Source organism: Fusarium oxysporum, chromosome 5 (genome assembly GCF_000149955.1).
Source record: "Fusarium oxysporum f. sp. lycopersici 4287 chromosome 5, whole genome shotgun sequence".
NCBI classification, from domain to species: Eukaryota; Fungi; Ascomycota; class Sordariomycetes; order Hypocreales; family Nectriaceae; genus Fusarium; species Fusarium oxysporum.
The window spans coordinates 1799795-1819270 of NC_030990.1; the positions used below are offsets into that span (position 1 = coordinate 1799795).

The following is a 19476-nucleotide window of genomic DNA, read 5'->3' on the forward strand; positions in this document are numbered from 1 at the left end:
GGGGTAACCTCAATGCTCTGTTATTGTTTAACCTTAGGCCTCAACTGTGGCTGGAGATTATAGCCACAGTGAGTCCCTCTAAGGTACGGAGGTACTCTCCGTCTGAAACGGAACATCACCGACACGGGACGCTGCCAAGGCAGGAACAGTCCAAACAACCCAATGGTAAGTTACCCCTGCCTATGCACCTTTATCACGTCTGATCACCAAGTTTCCAGTAAGCACGTGGCGCAACCTAAAGCAAGCACGTTGAAGATGAGAAGCTTAACCAAGAGACGTTATAAGAGTGGCAGAGAAGTCGGTGTACTGTATCGACCAAGGAACTCATCTTAACGATCAGTCTGTCACTGGGAGCTCTGAACTGGATCAGCTGTGTCTTGGTGGCTCCTGCCAAACTTGGAGCTAATAAGGTAGCCACACCTCACTCATACACTAACTGTGGCAAGCACTCTGCGGTATGTCTAGGTTGTGTCTATCTTTGAACAACAGGCGGCCTCCCTTCGTCTTCGTCACCATCACCAAACTAGGTTGTAACAAACCCGTCGCAAAGAGACGCTAAAATGCAGGAAATTGGATTTCTGCATGCTTCAAAAGGGAAAGTCGATGCATAATGGGGAATATTAAGATTCTCGATCACCGATCCACGATTCCCCTCGGTTAAGTTAACGTGGGAATGGGGCATGCCATGGACTTGGGAGCATGTAACGTCAAGATACGACGGATACTTTAAACCTTTAAACCTTACCTTATCTAGCACTGAATCCAAGTCTTGTTCTCCAAACATTCCCTCTGCATCTTTCCTACTCCCCTCACTGAATCGCATCTTAATTTATATTCTCAAGCTTCATAAGACCCGTTCTTGGTCATTGTTTTTTTTTTTTTTAAAAAGATCATAATGGCATCCAGAGAAGCTACTTCATGACATGACGATACCAATTCCAACATGACGAATACCACCCCCCGTGGGCTTCTCTGCCCCATCAGCGAGACTACCAAAGGTCCCAATGCGACTCCCAAACGGTTCCCCAGAGGCAGCCGCTTACAGTCTCGTCCTTTCTATACTACGATCCTCCTTCTATCAGTCTTGACTGCATATTCGTTTCTGTCGCATACGACTTTCGCGCAGTCCGTCTCAAATCGCGCGACAGATCCCGATCTGCTCTTCAAGCGCAGTTTCTCTACGGTCGAAACACCCGAGTGCAATCAAGTCCATGACGCCGAGGACAAATGCGCCTTTGTGCGCAAATACTGCAGCGATGATGATGCCGGGCTCATACACTATATTGAACTGTATTATTGCTCTTTCGGCAATGTAAGACCCATCGCATTCACAGCTCTCGTGCTTTGGCTGGGCCTCCTCTTCACCACCATCGGCATCGCTGCAAGTGATTTCTTCAGTGTCAACCTAAGCACGATAGCGACAGTCCTTGGCCTTAGCGAGAGTTTGGCAGGCGTCACATTTCTCGCCTTTGGCAATGGGTCTCCCGATGTGTTCAGCACCTTTGCAGCCATGGGCTCTAATAGCGCCAGTATGGCCGTTGGAGAGCTTATCGGCGCGGCAAGCTTTATCACAGGTGTCGTTGCTGGTTCTATGGCATTGGTGAGGGAGTTCCGTGTCGATCGGAAATCATACACACGCGATATTTGCTTCTTCATTCTTGCGGTCGTCTTCACCATGATCTTCCTAGCTGATGGCCACCTGCACTTGTGGGAGTGTTGGGTGATGATAGGGTACTATGGAGTGTATGTCGTTACTGTTGTAACATGGCACTGGTACTCCACGAGACGCAAAGCTAGACAACGCAGAGAAGGCGAAGCGCGCAGCCATGTGTATGCAGCCCTAGGCCACTCGGGGGACGAGTTGGCCGGTGAGCCATATAGAGACGACCCAGATGATGTTGGCTCGGGCCCTGGCACTGCGCACGCTACGCCGCCTGATATCTCGCTACTTGAAGCCGGACCCAGGATCGAGGTTGACGGTACGCCTCAGCGAGCTGAAAGCGACACGTCTAGTGAAGACCATGACCGCATGGTTGCAGCCGAGGTTGCCAGCAGCATGCGAGTTCTGCGAGGTCGTGGAGTTAGACGAAACACAATGACGCCCATCCGACCTAGTCTTGTAGGTGCACTGGAATTTCGGTCTGCTTTGGCGCAGCTACAACGCGAGGGTAATTTACAGCTGTCCACGATCCCAGGAAGAAGCTACTCGGATTATCATGTGCACAGGCGCAGGCAGACCACCGCAACAATCGCAGAATCCGCTCGGTCTGATGGTCAGTTGGACCCAAACACGGGCGAGCACGCGCCCATAAGGAACAGAGCACTCTCTTCTGGAGACGTCCCAGTCGGTGTGCCTGCTCACCCGGATCTACATATTCCACGCCGCAACGGTTCCGAACCGACCTTGTCCGTTCCTGGCTCAACAGCCAGTGGAACAAGGGCATCAAGCCCCAGCCCATCCTACACTGTAGGAGGAAACTTGGCAGCGCCTCCAGTCGGACCTAGTGGGACGACCCACGATGCTCCTTCAGAAGGCCAGAAAGGACAGCTGCTGACTCCCGAGCTTCGCCTGCAAATACCTTCCAGCCGCCGTAGCAGTTACAGCGACCGCTCCTCGCCTAGCACGCCTTTCCCCGTGTACAGCGATTCGCCAGCACTGCTTACGCCCAATTACCAAAATGACCCAATTGAGTTCGTGTCGCCAGGAGGAGTATCACCCAGTACCGTTGCACCGGGTCCAGCAAGCCGTGAGACACCCTTTGCCGACTTGCAACTGACAGTCGATACACCATCACGTCCTGTTAGATGGTGGCCCTATGCCGTGCTACCAGCTCCCCATGTCTTGTGGGCAACCTTGTTCCCTACATTGCAAGGCTGGAAAGAGAAGACGGCATGGGACAAGTTTGTCAGTGCCATCTCTGTCCCAAGTATCTTTCTTTTGGTGGTGACTTTGCCCGTCGTAGACTCAGAAACAACAGACAGCGAATCATCTATCCTCGAGGCACTCAACGACCACACCGATCATTACCATCACGATCATCAAGTTGTTGGGCACATGGCTCCGCCCATATCAATTGAGCACTCAGCGATTGAGCCAGAAGGAGAGTCGGAATGGGAGCGCTATCGTAGACACACTATCACAAGCCGTGGCAACAGTCACGTTGGCCTTGCGACAACGCCTTCCACAGCACATGCTGCAGATGGGGAGACTCTGGCCGCCTCGCAGTTCTCTCTGGGTCCACCGGCCATAGTGGCAAAGCCAGCTTCAGATTTCCATTCCTCCAGCAGTGTCAAGAATGACTGCACAGGCTGGAACCGATGGCTCGTGGCGCTACAACTCTTTACTGGTCCACAGTTTGCTGTCCTGATCTTGTGGGCCAATACCTTGGAGGACTGGGAGAGCCCTCATAAAGCTTTGATCCGCATGGTGTTGTACACACTCCTTGCATCTCTCATTCTTCTCGGTGTCTTGGTCGTCTTCACGTCAGAGGACAGACCCCCTCGTTATCATTACATGCTTTGCTTCATGGGATTCATTATTAGTATTGCTTGGATCTCAACGATCGCAGGCGAGGTTGTAGGGGTTCTCAAGACAGTCGGTGTCATTTTGAACATCTCGGAAGCGCTATTAGGTCTCACCATATTTGCTGCTGGCAACAGTGTGGGGGATCTAGTCGCTGATATTACAGTAGCACGGCTTGGGTATCCCGTTATGGCTTTGTAAGTACAGGAGGGCTTCCTCGGAGCACTTGGGCTAATATGTTATCTAGATCTGCTTGTTTCGGTGGCCCTATGCTGAACATCCTTCTGGGCATTGGTATCGGCGGTGCGATGATGACAATCCAGAAGGCAAACAAGAAGCACCGCAAGAACCCCAGCCATCCCATCAAGTACAAGCCTTACCGCATCCAAGTCGGTGGGACGCTGATGATCTCAGCTATCACACTACTTGTCACGCTCGTGGGCTTGCTTATTGTTGTGCCCATGAACAAATGGATCTTGAGTCGCAAGATTGGATGGGGACTGATCACTCTCTGGGCAGTGAGTACAATCGTAAACGTGATCGTCGAGCTCACTGGAGCTTGGGGTGAAATGGCATAGCCTGCCATGAACTTGGCTGGGTTTATAAAGGCGTTTTTGTCTTATTCATACATTCTTTGAGCGACTATTTAGACCAAGCAATAACATGACTTTACATTTTTACGAACGAGAGCTGCTTTGAGAAGTCTTGGCTGATAAAAGTGTATATATGGATATCCATCAGGTATTGACCATTAATCCTTGTTCACTCGTTCACCGAGCTCACCTCGACTGAGGGGCCCACTGGTTGCTGCGAGCTATTTAGCGGTGAGACTGGGCGGAAGAGGTGGCCCACTAAAAAGTTTCCTTGCGCTTGTGAAGATCTTTTGGTGGAGGGGTACTCCGTAGCGTACGAGGGGTTATTAGAGGGGTAACAAGAAGAGGAAAACTAAGGTACAGCAGCAACGAGTTGTCAGTCCAGAGCATTCAAAACAAGACGTGGCCAATCTTCCATGTATTTTTGTTACTTCTCAGAAGTTCGGTGGTGGTTGCAACCATCATCAATCATCTATCATGGTCCTCAGAGAGTGTTGCCTTTAATCCCAATTGCATCCATGGTTGGATGTCAACAGTGGACCAACCCCTGGATCTTTAGCGGTAAACGTGGCCCAAGGGATAGAAGATCTTCGAGAAACCACAGCAATTCACCTCTTTGTGACTGTAGGTTTTTGAGGGTCAGATACATCGACTGTTGGCCCTGTATTATTATTTTAACGGCTCTGCCAAGATCTATATTACAAGCAAGCTTTTTTGAACCACGAAGAGCAGCACCTTGGGCTCCTCGAAGTGCCTTGGGCGAAGATACCTGTGTTACCTGAGGTGCAGTTCGTCGTCAAGTCTGCCCCGCATTGAATTTCATCGTACATGCTCTGTAGTACCTAGCTCCCCATCCCTGCCCCACCTTCTCCCATTTGTTTAGGTAGGTAGTATCAAGTCCCCTCCTCAACACCAAGGAGCTCCCCTATCTCACCTTATTCCTGTATCGTACATTCTCCGTTCTCTCTTTTCCAAACCACAGCAACATTCACAATGGCTCTCGCATCCCCCCCGTCGTACACTCCTCTCCAGGAGCGTCCTCTCAAGGACACCATCTGCCTCTTCGACGTTGACGGCACACTCACACCCGCGCGCCTGGTATGCTCAAACACCCTGTTCTGGATCCCTTCCAGTCGCTAACCCATACAGGACGCCTCGCCCGAGGTCCTCGATATCCTTCAGAAACTTCGCTCAAAGTGCGCTATCGGATATGTTGGTGGCTCGGACTTCGCCAAGCAACAGGAGCAGCTGGGCAAGCCCGCCGGACAGCCCGTCACCGCCCTCTTTGACTTCTGCTTCTCCGAGAACGGCTTGACTGCCTTCAAGCTCGGCGAGCCCCTCGAGTCGAACTCGTTCATCAAGTTCATTGGCGAGGAGCAGTACAAGGAGCTTGCCAACTTCGTCCTCCACTATGTTGCTGATCTCGACATCCCCGTCAAGCGCGGCACGTTCATTGAATTCCGCAATGGGATGATAAACATTAGCCCCGTCGGTCGTAACGCCAGCACTCAGGAGCGGAACGACTTTGAGGCGTTCGACAAGGACGCGAAGGTCCGGGAGAAGTTTGTCGCTGTTCTCAAGGAGCGATTCGGCCATCTCGGCCTCACGTACGTTATGAACCCTAATCCGCCATGACATGCTCTGGTTTCTGATATTCTCTGAAAAGCTTCTCCATTGGTGGCCAGATCTCCTTCGATGTGTTCCCCACCGGGTGGGATAAGACTTACTGCCTCCAGCACCTTGAGAACGAGGCCAAGAAGCCTGACGGTATCGCCTACAAGACCATTCACTTCTTTGGCGACAAGACATTCGAGGGCGGCAACGACTACGAGATTTACACCGACTCTAGGACAACTGGCCACTCCGTCACCGGACCTGAGGACACCATGCGTATCCTCAAGGAACTCTTCGATCTCTAAATACATATTTGGGCGTTGGAATGAGATTCAAAAGCATATATACACAATAGAAACGAGGCCAAGAAAGATGCAATGTTTTCATGAATATCCTCCAAAATATGTTTAAAATTGATCCGTCTCAGACCCGTATAATGCTGCTAAGCTCGACAAGCTGACAATCAACAAGGTATCTTAGATGTATATATGTCTTCGTAATATCGTAGAAACGCTATATGTGCAATATAAATGGCAAAATCCAATCAGTGCCCTTACCTAAGAATCTAACTACACCCAACTGATTCATCGTCCATATTCCAAATGAGGGATGATGACAGGACCATATTTAGTTGGTGCCGTGAACGCTCCGTCACCCTGAACAACAAAGTCGACGGCCAGGCTCACCTTAGACAGGCCCTGTTGCGAGCCGTTCAGGCTGGGGTTAGGGCTGAACGGTGTCTGGGGCACTGCTGCCGCTGCGTCTTGGTCGTATGAAACAAAGGCGACGTAGTTTCGACGACCCATAAGCTTTTTGAGCTCTCTTGCGGCACCACTGGCATCAGAATGGAAGATCTCCATCATATCTTCTTTTGTGTCTGACACCTCGTGCGTTGACTTCTTGCCATTCTGAGGTACGTAAAGCGTCTTTTGGTTGTGCAGCATCTTGAGCACATAGTTGCTCTGAGGTGCCGCGACGATAGGGGATGAGATGATCTGGTACATGGTCTTGTGATCACCAGGGTGTGTGGGGTCGTGAACCAACCCAGCTCCTGAGGCATTGACGTCTGCAGTAATGTTAGATGAGAAACTCAAAAACTGATATGTTATTGTCGACTTACCTCCAGAGAGGAAGGTCATTCTGATTCCCTTCTGTTGTGCAATGCCTTGCAGAGTTCGGATTAAGTAGGTTCTCTCTAAGTCCTTAGTGTCGTGAGTCCACATATCCTTGAGCACTTCTTGAATGTCAAGCTCGCCAAACTGGTTCAAGACATTACCCATGAGACCAGTTTTTCCGACAGCCTTCTTCACCTGCGAGAAGCCTTGTGCAACCACATCTTTACCGCCGACTACGCCTGCAACGGAGCTCGTGACCTTACCCAGAATGTTGTAGGTTGTGTTGACTGCCTTTTTGCCCGCAGCCATTGTGTTGGCAAGGCTCTCCACAGTGTCCAGGCGTGGATACACAAGTGGTACCGAGATCATCCAGATACAATGCTGCACGCTTGGAGGAAGTGTAGCAACTTTGGGGAAAATCCCTTGGTATGTCGGGCCTGCCATTACTTGGGCTTGGGTACGCTCGGATCGGCAGTCAGGGCCAACAACCACCACAGCCGGTCCGAGGTACTTCACGAAATGCCAACCAGTTCCAGTGATGGTGAATATGTCGTGATCGGTGCTGACGTTCCGTAGCATCTCGACAGTGGTATGGTGCTGAAACAACAGGTACATCTCTGTCGCAATTCGTCCAATGTTCTTGAACATGGGTGAAGATTGCATATAGTCTGGGTATGAGCCATATCCATCAAAACTATTCGCGTCAGCACATGTAACAAACTGAATGATAACAGTGCACTTACATATCGTGGTCGTCAATCTGCAGGACGTGGGGAATTTGCGCAAAGGCCTCACGAAGGAATGGTTGATCAAAGTGGCTGGTGTAGTAGTGGAAGTATGCGTGTGCGACATCCTCTTCATGCCGCGCTGTCCACTGGACGTTCTTCTTGTTGTCACGTCCGCTCATGGCAAGCCACTGCTTGAGGAGAGGGACTTCTTTCCACAAACGATCACCGTAGATCTGGTCTCCCAACCCTAACTGAACATGAAAGCCACCACAATCGACATTCTTCTGGAGGACGTCCTTCCACATGAATCCAACCCCGCCAAGCTTAGCTCGCTCGTTCTGTGAAGTGCCTGCAGCGAAGTCGTTGCCGGAGTGTGCAATAAAGCGCCAGCTAGTCTCTTGACGCCCAGCCACGACGAATTCATAGCGTGTGCAGCCAAGGTGAGAGGTAACTGCATATGTCCAACGCTCAGTACCAGCCTCAGACATGGGCAGTTCTAAATCATATTTATAAAACTTCCATCTTTGGTGTGTAAAAATTGGGCGAGGCTCGGCTTGTCGTGGATTGGGTGCCAGGTCGTGGCTCAGGTGAATATGGATTGTGGGTGGTTGAGGAGCATCTGTCACAATCAGAATACTACCCAGCCAAAGGCCCTTCTCGATATCCATGTTGACATATCGTAGATAGGGGCCAAAGTAAACGCCATTCGTAGGTTGAATTCTGTACATATCAACACCCGCGCTTGGTGGAGGACCGGTAAATCCGGCGGCTGTGGGTGTCGCTGAAGCCGCTACACTCATGATACTCTCAGCATAGCCAGGGGTATGCGGTGGGAACATCGGAGAGGCCATGGCTTGCTTGCCAAACATTGGCGATGCCAAAGGGTTTCCATAAGTCGAAGCGGTTGGCGAGAGAGGAGCTTGTTCGTGAGATATGGGATTTGGTCCCTTGGGGAACTCCCACTGCGTAGCTTGAGATGCCAGGTGAATATAGTAGTATTGTCCGGAATTTTGATCCAAATGGGCGATCCATCCCTCAGGCAGGGGTGGAGGTGAGGCTGGGTTCTGGGTTTCAAAGGTCTGGGCAGGGGCAACGACTTGCTGCTGAGACGGTTGCCCATTCTGCTCAGGGTGCGGTTCATTCGCAAACGCAGGGTGAGGGTCGTTGGCAAACGCAGGATGGCCTGGGTGCTGAAGAGCAGGCGAAGCAAGTCCACCAGCAACAGTTGAGGCTGCAGCTACCGCGGCGGCCTTCGTTGGCGCTGTCGATGTAGTCGCCTGCTGTTGGGGTTGAGCAGCGGCAGAACTTGAGCCGGCTTGCTGGGGCCGTTGCTTCTCGTTGGGATAGGACGAGTTTCCACCAGGGTTGAGACTCGAGTATGCAGGAGGGGGCGAGTTGGTGTTCATACGTTGGAAGTCTTGCTCCAACACACTGACTTGCGCCTGACCCTGTCCTTGCCCTTGTGGCTGTGGCTTTTGTTGTTGTTGCTGTTCGGGTTGTGGGGGAGGACTAAACGACTGATGTGACTGTGCCGGACTCGAAATAGCATTCATGCCCTGGTACACAGTCGGAGGACCGGATGGCGCTTGATCTGGGGTCTCGGTGGGTGTCCATGGTCGTTGAGGAGGAGGTTGGTTTCCATACTGCGCGAGTCTCTGGGAAGCGGCCGCACTGGGGGCGCCCAGGCTGTTAAGGGTAGCAGTTCCGGAGATACCAGCGGCGGCATAACGAGCCTCAATAGCATCAGCCGGCGCCTGTCCGGGCTCCACAATCGGGGTTTCGGGAGGGGGAGGCGAGCCACGGCTTGCACGGGTCGTTGAAGTTGAGGCAGTTGAAGCAAAGCGATTTACTCCTTGGTCGTTCATCTTGAGTTGTTGGACAGCGGCAGGCTGAGCCGGTGCATTGCTTGATGAGCCAGACGCAGCACCAGGTGGCGGATAGTACGTTTTTTGATAGCTGGGATAATTGTTGTTAGAGGAGCCAGGGCGGTGGCTATCGGCCAGAGGACGTTGAAAAAGATCGGTGTCGGCGTCAGGACTTGTGGGAGAGCTGATAGGTTTTGGGGCAGCCCCTCTTCGCTCAGCGAGACCAGGTTTCTTTCCTGGTGGGCTAGTTTCTAGTCGAGGGCTGGTGTCGTTGTATGCGGAGCCGAAGGGCTTCGCAGGAGTTGGTTTGCGAACGTCATCGTCGTCCGGGAACGGTAAGGGAGCCGCAGAGCTAGAGGCGCCAGGAGGAAGAGGAAATGAGTGCTTAGAGGCGGGAGATGTGGACGAAGGAGGCGCAGGATATCGGAAAGCAGAGGATCTGCCATCTTTTGCGGGTTGGGGGCTCTGAGGTTTGAATATGCGCAAAGGTTCAACGGTAGGGCTGTCGCAGTCTTCAGGGGCGGGCTTGCTGAGAAACATCTCCTCATCCGGAACGCCACGACTACGCTCCATCTTGAGATACGATGGCGCCTCTAATAGGCGACGGAAGATACGGAAGTGAAATGTGCGGCAGTATGCGATATGGGAGTTCCCCAATGATGGCGGGGTAACTGAGCGAGCAACAGAACGTCCTGTTTGAGCTTGATGACGCAGATGACGAGGCGCAAAGGAGGCCGCGGTAGCTGGCCTGTTCTTGATCAACAAGTACAAACTTGAGAGGTCAAGAAAGCTCTTGGGTGATATGCCCTCTGGGTTTATCTTGTTTGAGTTGTTGGTTAAGCGGGGTTCGACTGTTTGGGCTGTATCGGCTGAAGTGACGTGGGCTTGTGCGTACAGGTAAGGTAGGTAGGTACCTAGATTAGTAGTTAGTGCCTTTCGTCTCCCGTGGCGTTGGTTGTGCTTGTTTGTACCTGATTGAGGGGTCCCAGGAAAGTAGGTAGGTCGCAGAAACGGCCGCGTCAGGTACAAAACTCTGATGTTGGTTTCAGAAGAGTGAAAAAGTGATAAAAAAATTCAGGGGAATACTTTGTAAAGAACAAAAGCGCATGAAAGAAAAAAAAATTAAAAGAGAAAAGGGGGAAAGGACGATCAAGAGGGGAAGAGGGTCTCTTCTGCTCAAGCGCCGTGGCCTGCTGGATCATACAGATCATGGGGAGCTTCCAATAGCAATACAGCAGCTGGGAGGCAGCTCGTTAAAACGAAGTGAGGTGGCGTGGCGTGGCCTTCAATCGTAGGGAACTAGAGGGAGCTTATAAGTGCAGGGGTTTTCTAGCACCCAAGCCAAGGTACCTATGATTGAAACGTCGTTACTTCATTGAGAATTAGGTATACCCTACATGCAGTACCTATCAAGTCCTGGTACGGAAAGCTTGTGTCTTGATATTCCCATCATAAATAACAGGTAGGTGCTGTTCTCCCGAGTATAATGGATGTAACCGCCCGAGTTAAACCAACAAGAAACATCTTTCTTGTCCGGCGGCAACAGCTTCAGGGGCATGAAATGCGTCACTCTCACAAGAAAAATATCGAGCTCAGATAATCTCAAACTCAGAGCCTGTGTTTCAAAGACACCATGAATGATGACAAACTCTGATTGGTTCCCCCGAACAAGCTGTAAGCGCCCGAGAGCTCGAGCTAAAGCTTGGAAGCCATCAAAAGCGGGGCCTCGGGAAGAGCCTTGCAGGGCTTGGGGGCCAAAGAATAACGGGAGGGTGGGGCATTTGGGGTAAAATCATGGATCATGAGAGCTCTGGAGCTCATCATGGGTAGCAACATAGCCTCGATGCAAGCGCCCGTCTTTGAAGCCAAGAAATGCATGTGACCACTAACCGTATTGAATTTCAGGCGGCACATCCAAGAATTATGTGATAACGAGATTGTGAGTTTTGGCGAGGTCCCTCAATTCTGTGATAACTAACACGTACAGTATTAGAACAAAACGAAGTAAATGGCTGGCGCGAAGGTAAGTTGAGTCATTGGAGCTCCAAATATCAACAACAATAGCCCTAACCAAGTCAAATATTTGACAGACACACATCATGACTTTTATAAGGCTCATGTTAATAGACCCTGATCAACTAGTGGCCTAGGCTCTTATTGCCCGGGTTTAGCTGATCGTTGTCGAGTGGAGTGCAGGAATGCTGTATAAAGGATGCAGATATGCAAGTGATTACTTCTTAATAACCTATCCATTCATGTCTGTAGTGCTTCATCTTGTAGGCGTAGGTATTGTAAGGAGTTTACTGGGAAGCACTTAGCATGTCTCTCGTGATTGAATTGCTACAATAATTTGCTGCCTACGTTAAATCAGGATCAAAGTTCATAATAGGTGTTTTCTCTGCCTCATTAACATATTTCGGTCAAGCAAAGTTCAGATCGAAGTCAACACTAAGTAGGTTGGGAGTATGGATGGGTCCATGTTACCTTAAGGTGTACCTATCGCTACGGAGTACCAGTTCAAGAATTAGAATTAAAGAAATGTGGGTCGGTCAGCCACTCAACGCGTCTCAACTTCTAAGACGCGCTTTCTCCAACGTCGCCACCTCGAAATTCCAGGGACTAGATTAAGGGTATCAAATGTGAATGCCCCCTATAGCTAATGCCATTTGCAACACCTCCAAGTCCTGATCTCCAACATGGCTCCCACTCCGAAATCGAGCGAGAAGAAACAACAGTCACTGACTTCATTTTTCACACCAAAAACCGTCAATGGCTTGGCAGCAGTCTTTGAGAAGCAAAGCCGAGCACAAGCAGCCAAGTCGCAGCCGCAATCGCAGCCACAGTCATCCAGCAAAGATAACGAGTCGCCCTCGAGGAAACGAGCTTTAGATGATGCGGGAAAGGAGAATGAGAAGCCTGGAAAGACTCTGAAAAGAGCTAGAGTTAATGACACTCCCGCCAATGAAGACACAAGTACATTTTTCTCCAGATCGAAAGCTGGCGATCAAGAGACCATAGGGACACGAACAGAAAGATACCGATATGACGGCTCCAGTGCACCGACCACCCAAGATGGTGACAAGAACACGGGGTCGATCCAGAATGAGGATGAAGATGCAGAAGAGAGGCGACAACACCAGGAGCTACATAAAAGATTCGTCAAGAAACTCGGCCACCCAGATGCACTCGTATGGCGTCGCAATCTCCAAGATGCTGCACCGGCGGGTGAAGATGAAGATGCCGACGCTGATGAAGAGGATGCTCCAGCCCCTGCAAAGACGAAGAAGAAGGGTTCCAAGACAGGCAAACTCACCCCTATGGAGATCCAGTTCCTTGACATCAAAAGAAAACACATGGACACAATCCTCATCATGGAGGTGGGTTTATAAATTTCGATTCTTTGGCGAGGATGCTCGTATAGCGGCCAAGGAGCTGAGTATAGTCTGCATTCCAGGCAAGATGCGTTATGATGAGCGTAAGTTATCATTCCTGCAGCTCTGAGCGCATAATTCTAACCTGTACAGACCCATCAGAGGCACATTTAGATCGCTTTGCCTCGGCGAGTATCCCGGTGCACCGTCTTCCGGTACATGCAAAGCGCCTGGTAGCTGCCGGACACAAAGTCGGTGTCGTTCGTCAAATCGAGACTGCAGCATTGAAGAAGGCTGGAGACAACCGCAACACCCCATTTGTCCGCAAGCTCACCAATCTCTACACAAAAGGTACATACATCGATGAGAATGGTGAGCTCGACCAGAGCGGTGGTTCGGGAGCCCCCTCGGGCGGTTATCTATTATGTTTAACGGAATCCAAGGCCAAGGGATGGGGCACTGATGAGAAAGTTGATGTTGGCATCATTGCCGTACAGCTAGCAACCGGAGACATCATATACGACAACTTCGAGGACGGTTTCATGCGGAGTGAGATTTGAAACGCGGCTCTTGCACATCTCCCCCTGCGAGTTCTTGATCGTGGGGGATTTAACCAAGGGTACCGATAAACTCGTGCAGCACTTATCAGGCACCAGCACGAATGTTTTTGGTGACCGGAGTCGAGTCGAGCGCGTTCCCAAGAGTAAGACTATAGCGGCTGAGGCGTACTCCCACGTCACTCAATTCTACGCGGACAAGCTCAAAGATAATGCCCAAGACGAAACTGCTGCCGCCCTTCTCGACAAAGTCTTGAAACTTCCCGAGTCTGTCACCATCTGCCTCTCGGCTATGATTAACCATCTCCAAGAATACGGTCTCGAGCACATCTTTGACCTTACAAAGTACTTCCATAGCTTCAGCACACGCTCACATATGCTAATCAATGGTACGACCCTCGAAAGCCTTGAAGTGTACCGTAATTCTACAGATCACTCCGAAAAGGGCAGTCTGTTCTGGGCGCTCAACAAGACACTCACGCGCCCAGGACATCGCCTACTCCGAAAATGGGTAGGACGTCCCCTGCTCGATCAACAACTTCTCGAGGCCCGTCTCAACGCCGTTGAGGAGCTTCTCGAGAAGCAATCAACCGTTCCTGTATCCCAGCTTGAGTCACTTTTGGCCAACACCAAAACCGATCTTGAACGCAGTCTTATCCGCATCTATTACGGCAAATGCACACGTCCAGAACTCTTCTCAGTGCTTCAGGCCCTCCAAAGGGTTGCGAGTTACTACTCAACCGTCAAGAGTCCTTCTGACGCCCCCTTCTCTTCCTCTCTTCTAAACGATGCTGTCTGTGCACTTCCACAAATTCTTGACACAGTTGTGTCCTATCTCGAGCGCATTAACCTTGTCGCAGCCCAGAAGGATGACAAATATGGCTTTTTCCGTGATGAATTTCAGACAGAGGATATGCAAGATCATCAACTTGGTATCGCTCATGTTGAGCACGAGCTAGATGGTCACCGTGCTGTCGCCGCTGAAAAGATCAAGAAGAAGACTGTCGATTATGTCACTGTTGCTGGCATCGAATATCTTATTGAGGTGCCCAACACAGATATCAAAAACGTCCCTGCTTCTTGGGCCAAGATTTCTGGAACCAAGAAACTCTCACGCTTTCACACACCCGAGGTACTTCGCCTCATCACGGAACGCGACCAACACCGCGAGGCCTTAGCTGCCGCCTGTGACAAGGCCTTCACAGATCTGCTCGCCTCCATTTCTGCAGACTACCAGCCTCTTCGCGATGCCGTATCTGCTCTCGCGACCCTCGACTGCATTCTCTCACTTTCTAAAGTTGCCGCTCAGCCAGGCTACTCTCGACCCTCATTTCTCCCATCAACCGCCGACCCAACTATCTCTATTACTAACGGTCGTCACGCTATTGCTGAGCATACTCTTGACGGCGGCTACATACCCTTCTCTACCAGCCTCATGCATCCTTCACCTCTCGCTCATCTCATAACTGGCCCCAACATGGGCGGTAAGTCTTCTTTCGTCCGCGCCCTTGCCCTTATAGTTCTCCTTTCTCAAGTGGGCTCCTATGTCCCAGCCGATGCCTTGTCTCTCACCCTCTGTGATGCTATTCATACACGTACCGGGGCTCGCGACAATCTCTTCGCCGGTGAATCTACATTCATGGTTGAGGTCTCTGAAACAGCCCGTATCCTTCGATCGGCCGGCCCCCGAAGTCTGGTCATTCTCGACGAGCTAGGCCGCGGAACCAGTACTCACGATGGCGCCGCCATCGCTCAGGCTGTGCTGCAGCATGTCGTCACTGAAACCCGCTGTCTAACACTCTTCATCACGCACTATCAAAATCTAGCGCGGGTAGCTGAAGGTCTAGATGGTGTCAAGAACGTTCACATGAAATTCAAGGCAGAGAAGGGAGAGGATGGCGAGGAACAGGTCACGTTCTTGTACGAAGTTGGCGAAGGTGTTGCTCATCGATCTTATGGCTTGAACGTTGCGAGGCTCGCTCGTATTCCCAAGAAGGTCATTGATGTTGCTGCTCTGAAGTCGGGGCAAATGGAGCAAGAAATGAAGATTCGTCGCTTCAGGGGTGTTTGCCGTGCCTTGTCAGACGTAATACATAACGGGCCGGATCAACTTGACCCGCTGGTATCGGGCATTGAACAATTGTAAATAACATCACAACTATACTACGTACTGTTTCGGGGATTCGATAGAAGAAAGAAATAAAAACCCAATGTCAGAATGACTAATTTCCCATAAGATGCTTACAATGTCTTCTGTCTTGAAACCCCGTAACTCCAATGTCAAATGATATGTCCGTCTCCCCCGGACACCAAAGTCCACCTAGTTATTCTTTTCTCATGACACCATTTTATATGCCTCCTTGAAGCCCCAAATTCCCCATACTGATCATCTGAGCGCCGTTAAACATTGTCCCAAGTTAATCGAAACTCCTAATTGTTTCCCCACCCGGTACCCATTTTGTTAAAAGTTCAAAAAGAATAATAGAATGTCAAAAACGCAAGTCGGTAGAAATAGGCGTAGGGAGTCGTATGTAATATGTACAGCATGTTCGTATCATCTGGGAGGGTTAGAATTTTCTTTTAGTCAGGACGATGATGGCTGTCAGCCAAATGCTTACCTCGGTGGCTGTCATGAGGGTTGAGAGCAACGATCTAACATGACTCGCCATGATCTGGAAGACTGGCGAACTCCATTTATGCTTGTGTATCTTGTGATTCTCGTTTGTGTCTTGGGTGCCTGCAGGTCCACGAGGCACATGTCTTGCCTTCTTCGGTGCTCATCTTGTCAGTCACATTTGTGAGTCGTCCACTGCAAGGCCGTGGGAAAAGTCCAGGTCATTTTCTGTACCATGCAGGTTCCAGGGTACATTCATGCTTAGCTCTTGCTCCTCTCCAAGGCCACCGTTGTTCTCATTTGGCTCACAAATTTGTGCCTGGGGTGGTTTCATTCCTGCGTCATTGTGTAAGTGGTCTTGCTGTCGGTTGATAGAGGAAAATGACAATGGAGAGAATGTTGCATTCGGTGTAGCTTGGCTGTAAGGATTCAAGAATGGCCTGTCATGGGAAAAAAGAGGGTTGGTTCCAGGTACCCCCATGAAAGGACTGTTGTTTGTCCCTTGTGTTGTATCTCCCGTGATTGATCCCGTGTAGTCTTCATGTTTCAGCTGGAATCCATAGTCTGCGGCCAATCGAAACTGATCTGGACCAAGTCCTCGATACTGGTCGAAATTTGGAGGGACGAATGGAAGGCGTGACGAAGCATTGTAGATCGTAGCGTCTTTCAAAGCATACGAAGCTTCTACGTGACTGAATGTGCCTGTTTGTGTGTAAGTCCAATTCCAGAATCCAGTCGTGAATAATGACGGCTCAAATGTTCCTCAAACTTACCTGGAGGGAATGATTCAGGTCGAAGTGTGTTAGATGTTTCTCGGCCTAGAAGTTGTCGTGGTGCTAGATCTCTCGGATGCGGCGTGGGAGAAACAAGATTTGGATGAAGAAAGTTGTCAATGCTTCGAGCTCCATGCTTCGTGCGAAGGTCGAATCTAGTTTCGGTGTCAGTTTTTGGTACAGAAGCGGCACAAAATCTCACCTTCTATCATTCCGAGTGGCAGGAAGTGGAGGTTCACTGATGGAAGCTTTCATTTAGTATTAGCGATTTTCCTCTTTGTCAGTTCGCACAATACCCACCAGGCCGGTCCTTTTCATCACGGAAAACATCGTGGATATCTTGCGGTTTTTCTGGTGGAGGATATGTCTTGGGTTCTTTCTCGCGACTTTTTTTCTTTGTGGGGTTTGTCTCCTTTTCCGTGCCAGATTTCGGGCCACGAGCAGTACTACGGCGTTGCTTGGGAGCATTGGCCGAGATTTCAGCAAGAGGTGTGGCCTTTTTGCGCTTCGTTTTTGGAGCTTTTCGTGGTGGTGTCTGACAATGTTAGCATTTGGAAGGGACTTGCTCTCATGGCACATACTGATTCTTCCTGGCCAGGAGCAGGAGAGGAAGCATCATCATACACGTCCTTCGTCCTTTCAACTTCTAGTTCAGATGTCATGATGAATTGGGTAGGTTCGATACGCTCTGAAGCCCTCTTCATTCTGTCGATCACGGACTTGGGCTTCTTTTGGTTCCGAGTTCGCCTCATCTCGTCGTCGGCAAGATCCATTTTCCCCATTCCTGGCCACACTTGGCCCTTTAGCGACATTGAGTCGGCTCCCAGAGAGAATTCTTCTTGAACATCGTGATCTTGGTCATGGTCAAAGAAGCCCGGGAAGATTGGGAAATCGTCTAGAAGTTCGTCTCCTTCGAGCTTAATGGCGGGGCTCATTGATGTCCCCTGTTTAATATTCCGCTTGTTTTGCTTTCGACTGTCAGAAATAGTAACAACCACCAGAAGGAGATATCACTACCTTGGCAGAGGCGAAATGATTTCCTTGATTACGCCGGCTACGAGCCTCTTCCTTCAACTGCTTTGCTCTCATTCTATCAACCAACAGTGCCTCGATGCCATTTTGGGAGTACTACTCCTCGTAACGTTGAAGTTTGACCGCAGCGGTGATATCTTGGTGAGCCTTGAGCTTCGTTTGGGTTTCGTGATGAAGGTGTCCTTTCGAAGCGATATGAGTAAGAAGATGTGAGACATCCGAAAAACGAGGATTCTCAGGACACACGGAACAAAAGAGTGGGATATGTCGACTGATAGGGCTGGCTGTATTGTCCCCTGGTATCGCTGTAGTAGCCATGACCTAAGCCACAACGGAATGGTCAGTAATCCCTTATTCAGTAACGACTAAGGGCGGATTGTCAACAAATTGATTGGGCTGCGGTACCAAGGGAGCTATCAATGGCGTATAAAACGGCTTGTAGAGCGTTCTTCTCCTTGTCTTAGAACGAATGGTAAAGGGCTGACAGACAAGTCAAAACGAGGGCAATAGTGAGTGCAATGCGTTGAGATGGAGATGGAATCAAGTTCTGGGTCGAAAAGAGCAGGTCTTGTGCAAGTGAAGATAAGGCAAAGTCTATGATCAAAAACAAGGGAAGACAAGTAGCTAACGTAAATACGAAGGGAAGTTGCTTACCAGTGGTGGCTTTGTGGACTTCCTGCTTCGAGCCATGATTGCGGCTTATAACAGGAGAAGCTGAACTTTTGAACTGATGATGCAGGATCGACTCCTTGTTGCTTCTCATGGATAACAGCCGGCTGATGGCAGAGTGGAAGGGAAGGAAGGTTCGGCTTGGAGACTTTCCGGAACGCAGGTTAAGGGGAAGTTGCAACGTCTTCGAACTTGGAAAGTGCTGTCTACTGTGAGATCAGAAGTCACCTGCCTTGTTTGCCTTGAATGGCATCCCTGGACAGCAACAGTTCTAGGAGGAGAACTCGAGCGAAAGATGAATGTCTCGATAACGTGAAGAGCGGCAGTCTGCGGAAAGGATGCAGAAGCTTCCCACACCTCTTAGACCTTGCTCCTTATTGTGTCTAGATGAAAGCCCGCTTCCTGCTTGTTATTGCTTCGGGCTAAGTCAAAAGTACATGGCTCTTGAGAAAGAATCGGGTGTCCCTAGGTAGCCTCAATACTGTAGCAGAAGCAATTAGCACGGTCGTTCCTGATTCCAGGGCCCAGATCTTCTTGTTTGCAGTCAAGGAAAGACACCATGCCCCTTCCCGGTTCCTTTGTCATTCGAGCTGTACCTACTACCTAAGGTAGAAAAGAAACATTTCAAACTCACCGTATCCTGGTAGGAATTGTCCTGCTGGGAGCAAGAGCTTCCGAAACAATGCTGTAAAGAACAAGTTTCCTCAAGCAACAATACCAGATATGCGAAAATACCAGCACAGTCGGAGTACAAAAGTAGGAATTGAAAGACTCCTCAAAGGTGTGCTCAACGACGTTACTGGGGAAAGGTATCTATCTACCTTGGTAGGTAGGTAGGCACTCAGGTAGGCAGGGTGGTATGGTTGAAGACAATGGAATATCAAAGGAAGAGGAGGTGCAGGTGATTCGGATGCTTTCGATACATCCCAAGTTATAAGGTAAGGTACCTTACCTTAGTTTCTACACCTAGTAGAGGACCAGAAGTCTGGGGAAGGAGATGAGGGGTGCTGGAAGAGGGGCTA

General features: G+C 50.1%; 5 protein-coding genes across 6 annotated transcripts; 3 read left to right on the plus strand and 2 right to left on the minus strand.

The window, feature by feature from the left end:
* Window positions 1–130: 130 nt before the first annotated feature.
* FOXG_01688 (uncharacterized protein) lies at window positions 131–4274 on the plus strand. Of its 2 annotated transcripts, XM_018378634.1 has the most exons (3): window positions 132–165; window positions 219–3720; window positions 3771–4274. In XM_018378634.1, the coding sequence occupies exons 2-3, from the start codon at window positions 944–946 to the stop codon at window positions 4099–4101; spliced, it is 3108 nt and encodes a 1035-aa protein (XP_018234589.1). In that variant the 5' UTR covers window positions 132–165; window positions 219–943; the 3' UTR covers window positions 4102–4274. The 2 variants fall into 2 exon arrangements, with proteins under 2 accessions (XP_018234590.1, XP_018234589.1); XM_018378635.1 differs by having other exon boundaries at window positions 131–165; window positions 219–4274.
* A 443-nt stretch (window positions 4275–4717) lies between these two features.
* On the plus strand, window positions 4718–6303 carry FOXG_01689 (phosphomannomutase). Its single transcript, XM_018378636.1, has 3 exons — window positions 4718–5214; window positions 5266–5723; window positions 5783–6303. Exons 1-3 carry the CDS (start codon window positions 5110–5112, stop codon window positions 6033–6035), a joined length of 816 nt encoding a protein of 271 aa, XP_018234591.1. The 5' UTR covers window positions 4718–5109; the 3' UTR covers window positions 6036–6303.
* Window positions 5984–10701, minus strand: FOXG_01690 (uncharacterized protein). The gene is made up of 4 exons (XM_018378637.1): window positions 10410–10701; window positions 7589–10352; window positions 6851–7539; window positions 5984–6796 (listed from the first exon to the last, which is right to left on the minus strand). Exons 2-4 carry the CDS (start codon window positions 10009–10011, stop codon window positions 6315–6317), a joined length of 3594 nt encoding a protein of 1197 aa, XP_018234592.1. The 5' UTR covers window positions 10012–10352; window positions 10410–10701; the 3' UTR covers window positions 5984–6314.
* Window positions 10702–12134: 1433 nt separating this feature from the next.
* Window positions 12135–15512, plus strand: FOXG_01691 (DNA mismatch repair protein MSH3; the record flags this gene model as incomplete). The annotated part of the gene is made up of 4 exons (XM_018378638.1): window positions 12135–12815; window positions 12868–12913; window positions 12963–13358; window positions 13459–15512. The coding sequence occupies 4 exons, from the start codon at window positions 12135–12137 to the stop codon at window positions 15510–15512; spliced, it is 3177 nt and encodes a 1058-aa protein (XP_018234593.1).
* Window positions 15513–16155: 643 nt separating this feature from the next.
* FOXG_01692 (uncharacterized protein) lies at window positions 16156–19168 on the minus strand (the record flags this gene model as incomplete). Its single annotated transcript, XM_018378639.1, has 8 exons — window positions 19089–19168; window positions 18440–18935; window positions 17771–18106; window positions 17335–17721; window positions 17054–17288; window positions 16956–17001; window positions 16754–16908; window positions 16156–16682 (listed from the first exon to the last, which is right to left on the minus strand). The coding sequence occupies exons 3-8, from the start codon at window positions 17840–17842 to the stop codon at window positions 16156–16158; spliced, it is 1422 nt and encodes a 473-aa protein (XP_018234594.1). The 5' UTR covers window positions 17843–18106; window positions 18440–18935; window positions 19089–19168.
* Between the last annotated feature and the right edge of the window lie 308 nt (window positions 19169–19476).

Coding starts and splice junctions, on each gene's coding strand:
- FOXG_01689 (XM_018378636.1), top strand. CDS start 5,110: ATGGCTCTCGCATCCCCCCCGTCGTACACTCCTCTCCAGGAGCGTCCT. Junction 5,215..5,265: donor CACTCACACCCGCGCGCCTG/GTATGCTCAAAC, acceptor TAACCCATACAG/GACGCCTCGCCCGAGGTCCT. Junction 5,724..5,782: donor TTCGGCCATCTCGGCCTCAC/GTACGTTATGAA, acceptor TTCTCTGAAAAG/CTTCTCCATTGGTGGCCAGA.
- FOXG_01688 (XM_018378634.1), top strand. CDS start 944: ATGACGAATACCACCCCCCGTGGGCTTCTCTGCCCCATCAGCGAGACT. Junction 3,721..3,770: donor GGGTATCCCGTTATGGCTTT/GTAAGTACAGGA, acceptor TATGTTATCTAG/ATCTGCTTGTTTCGGTGGCC.
- FOXG_01690 (XM_018378637.1), bottom strand. CDS start 10,011: ATGGAGCGTAGTCGTGGCGTTCCGGATGAGGAGATGTTTCTCAGCAAG. Junction 7,540..7,588: donor CAGATTGACGACCACGATAT/GTAAGTGCACTG, acceptor TGACGCGAATAG/TTTTGATGGATATGGCTCAT. Junction 6,797..6,850: donor AATGACCTTCCTCTCTGGAG/GTAAGTCGACAA, acceptor ACATTACTGCAG/ACGTCAATGCCTCAGGAGCT.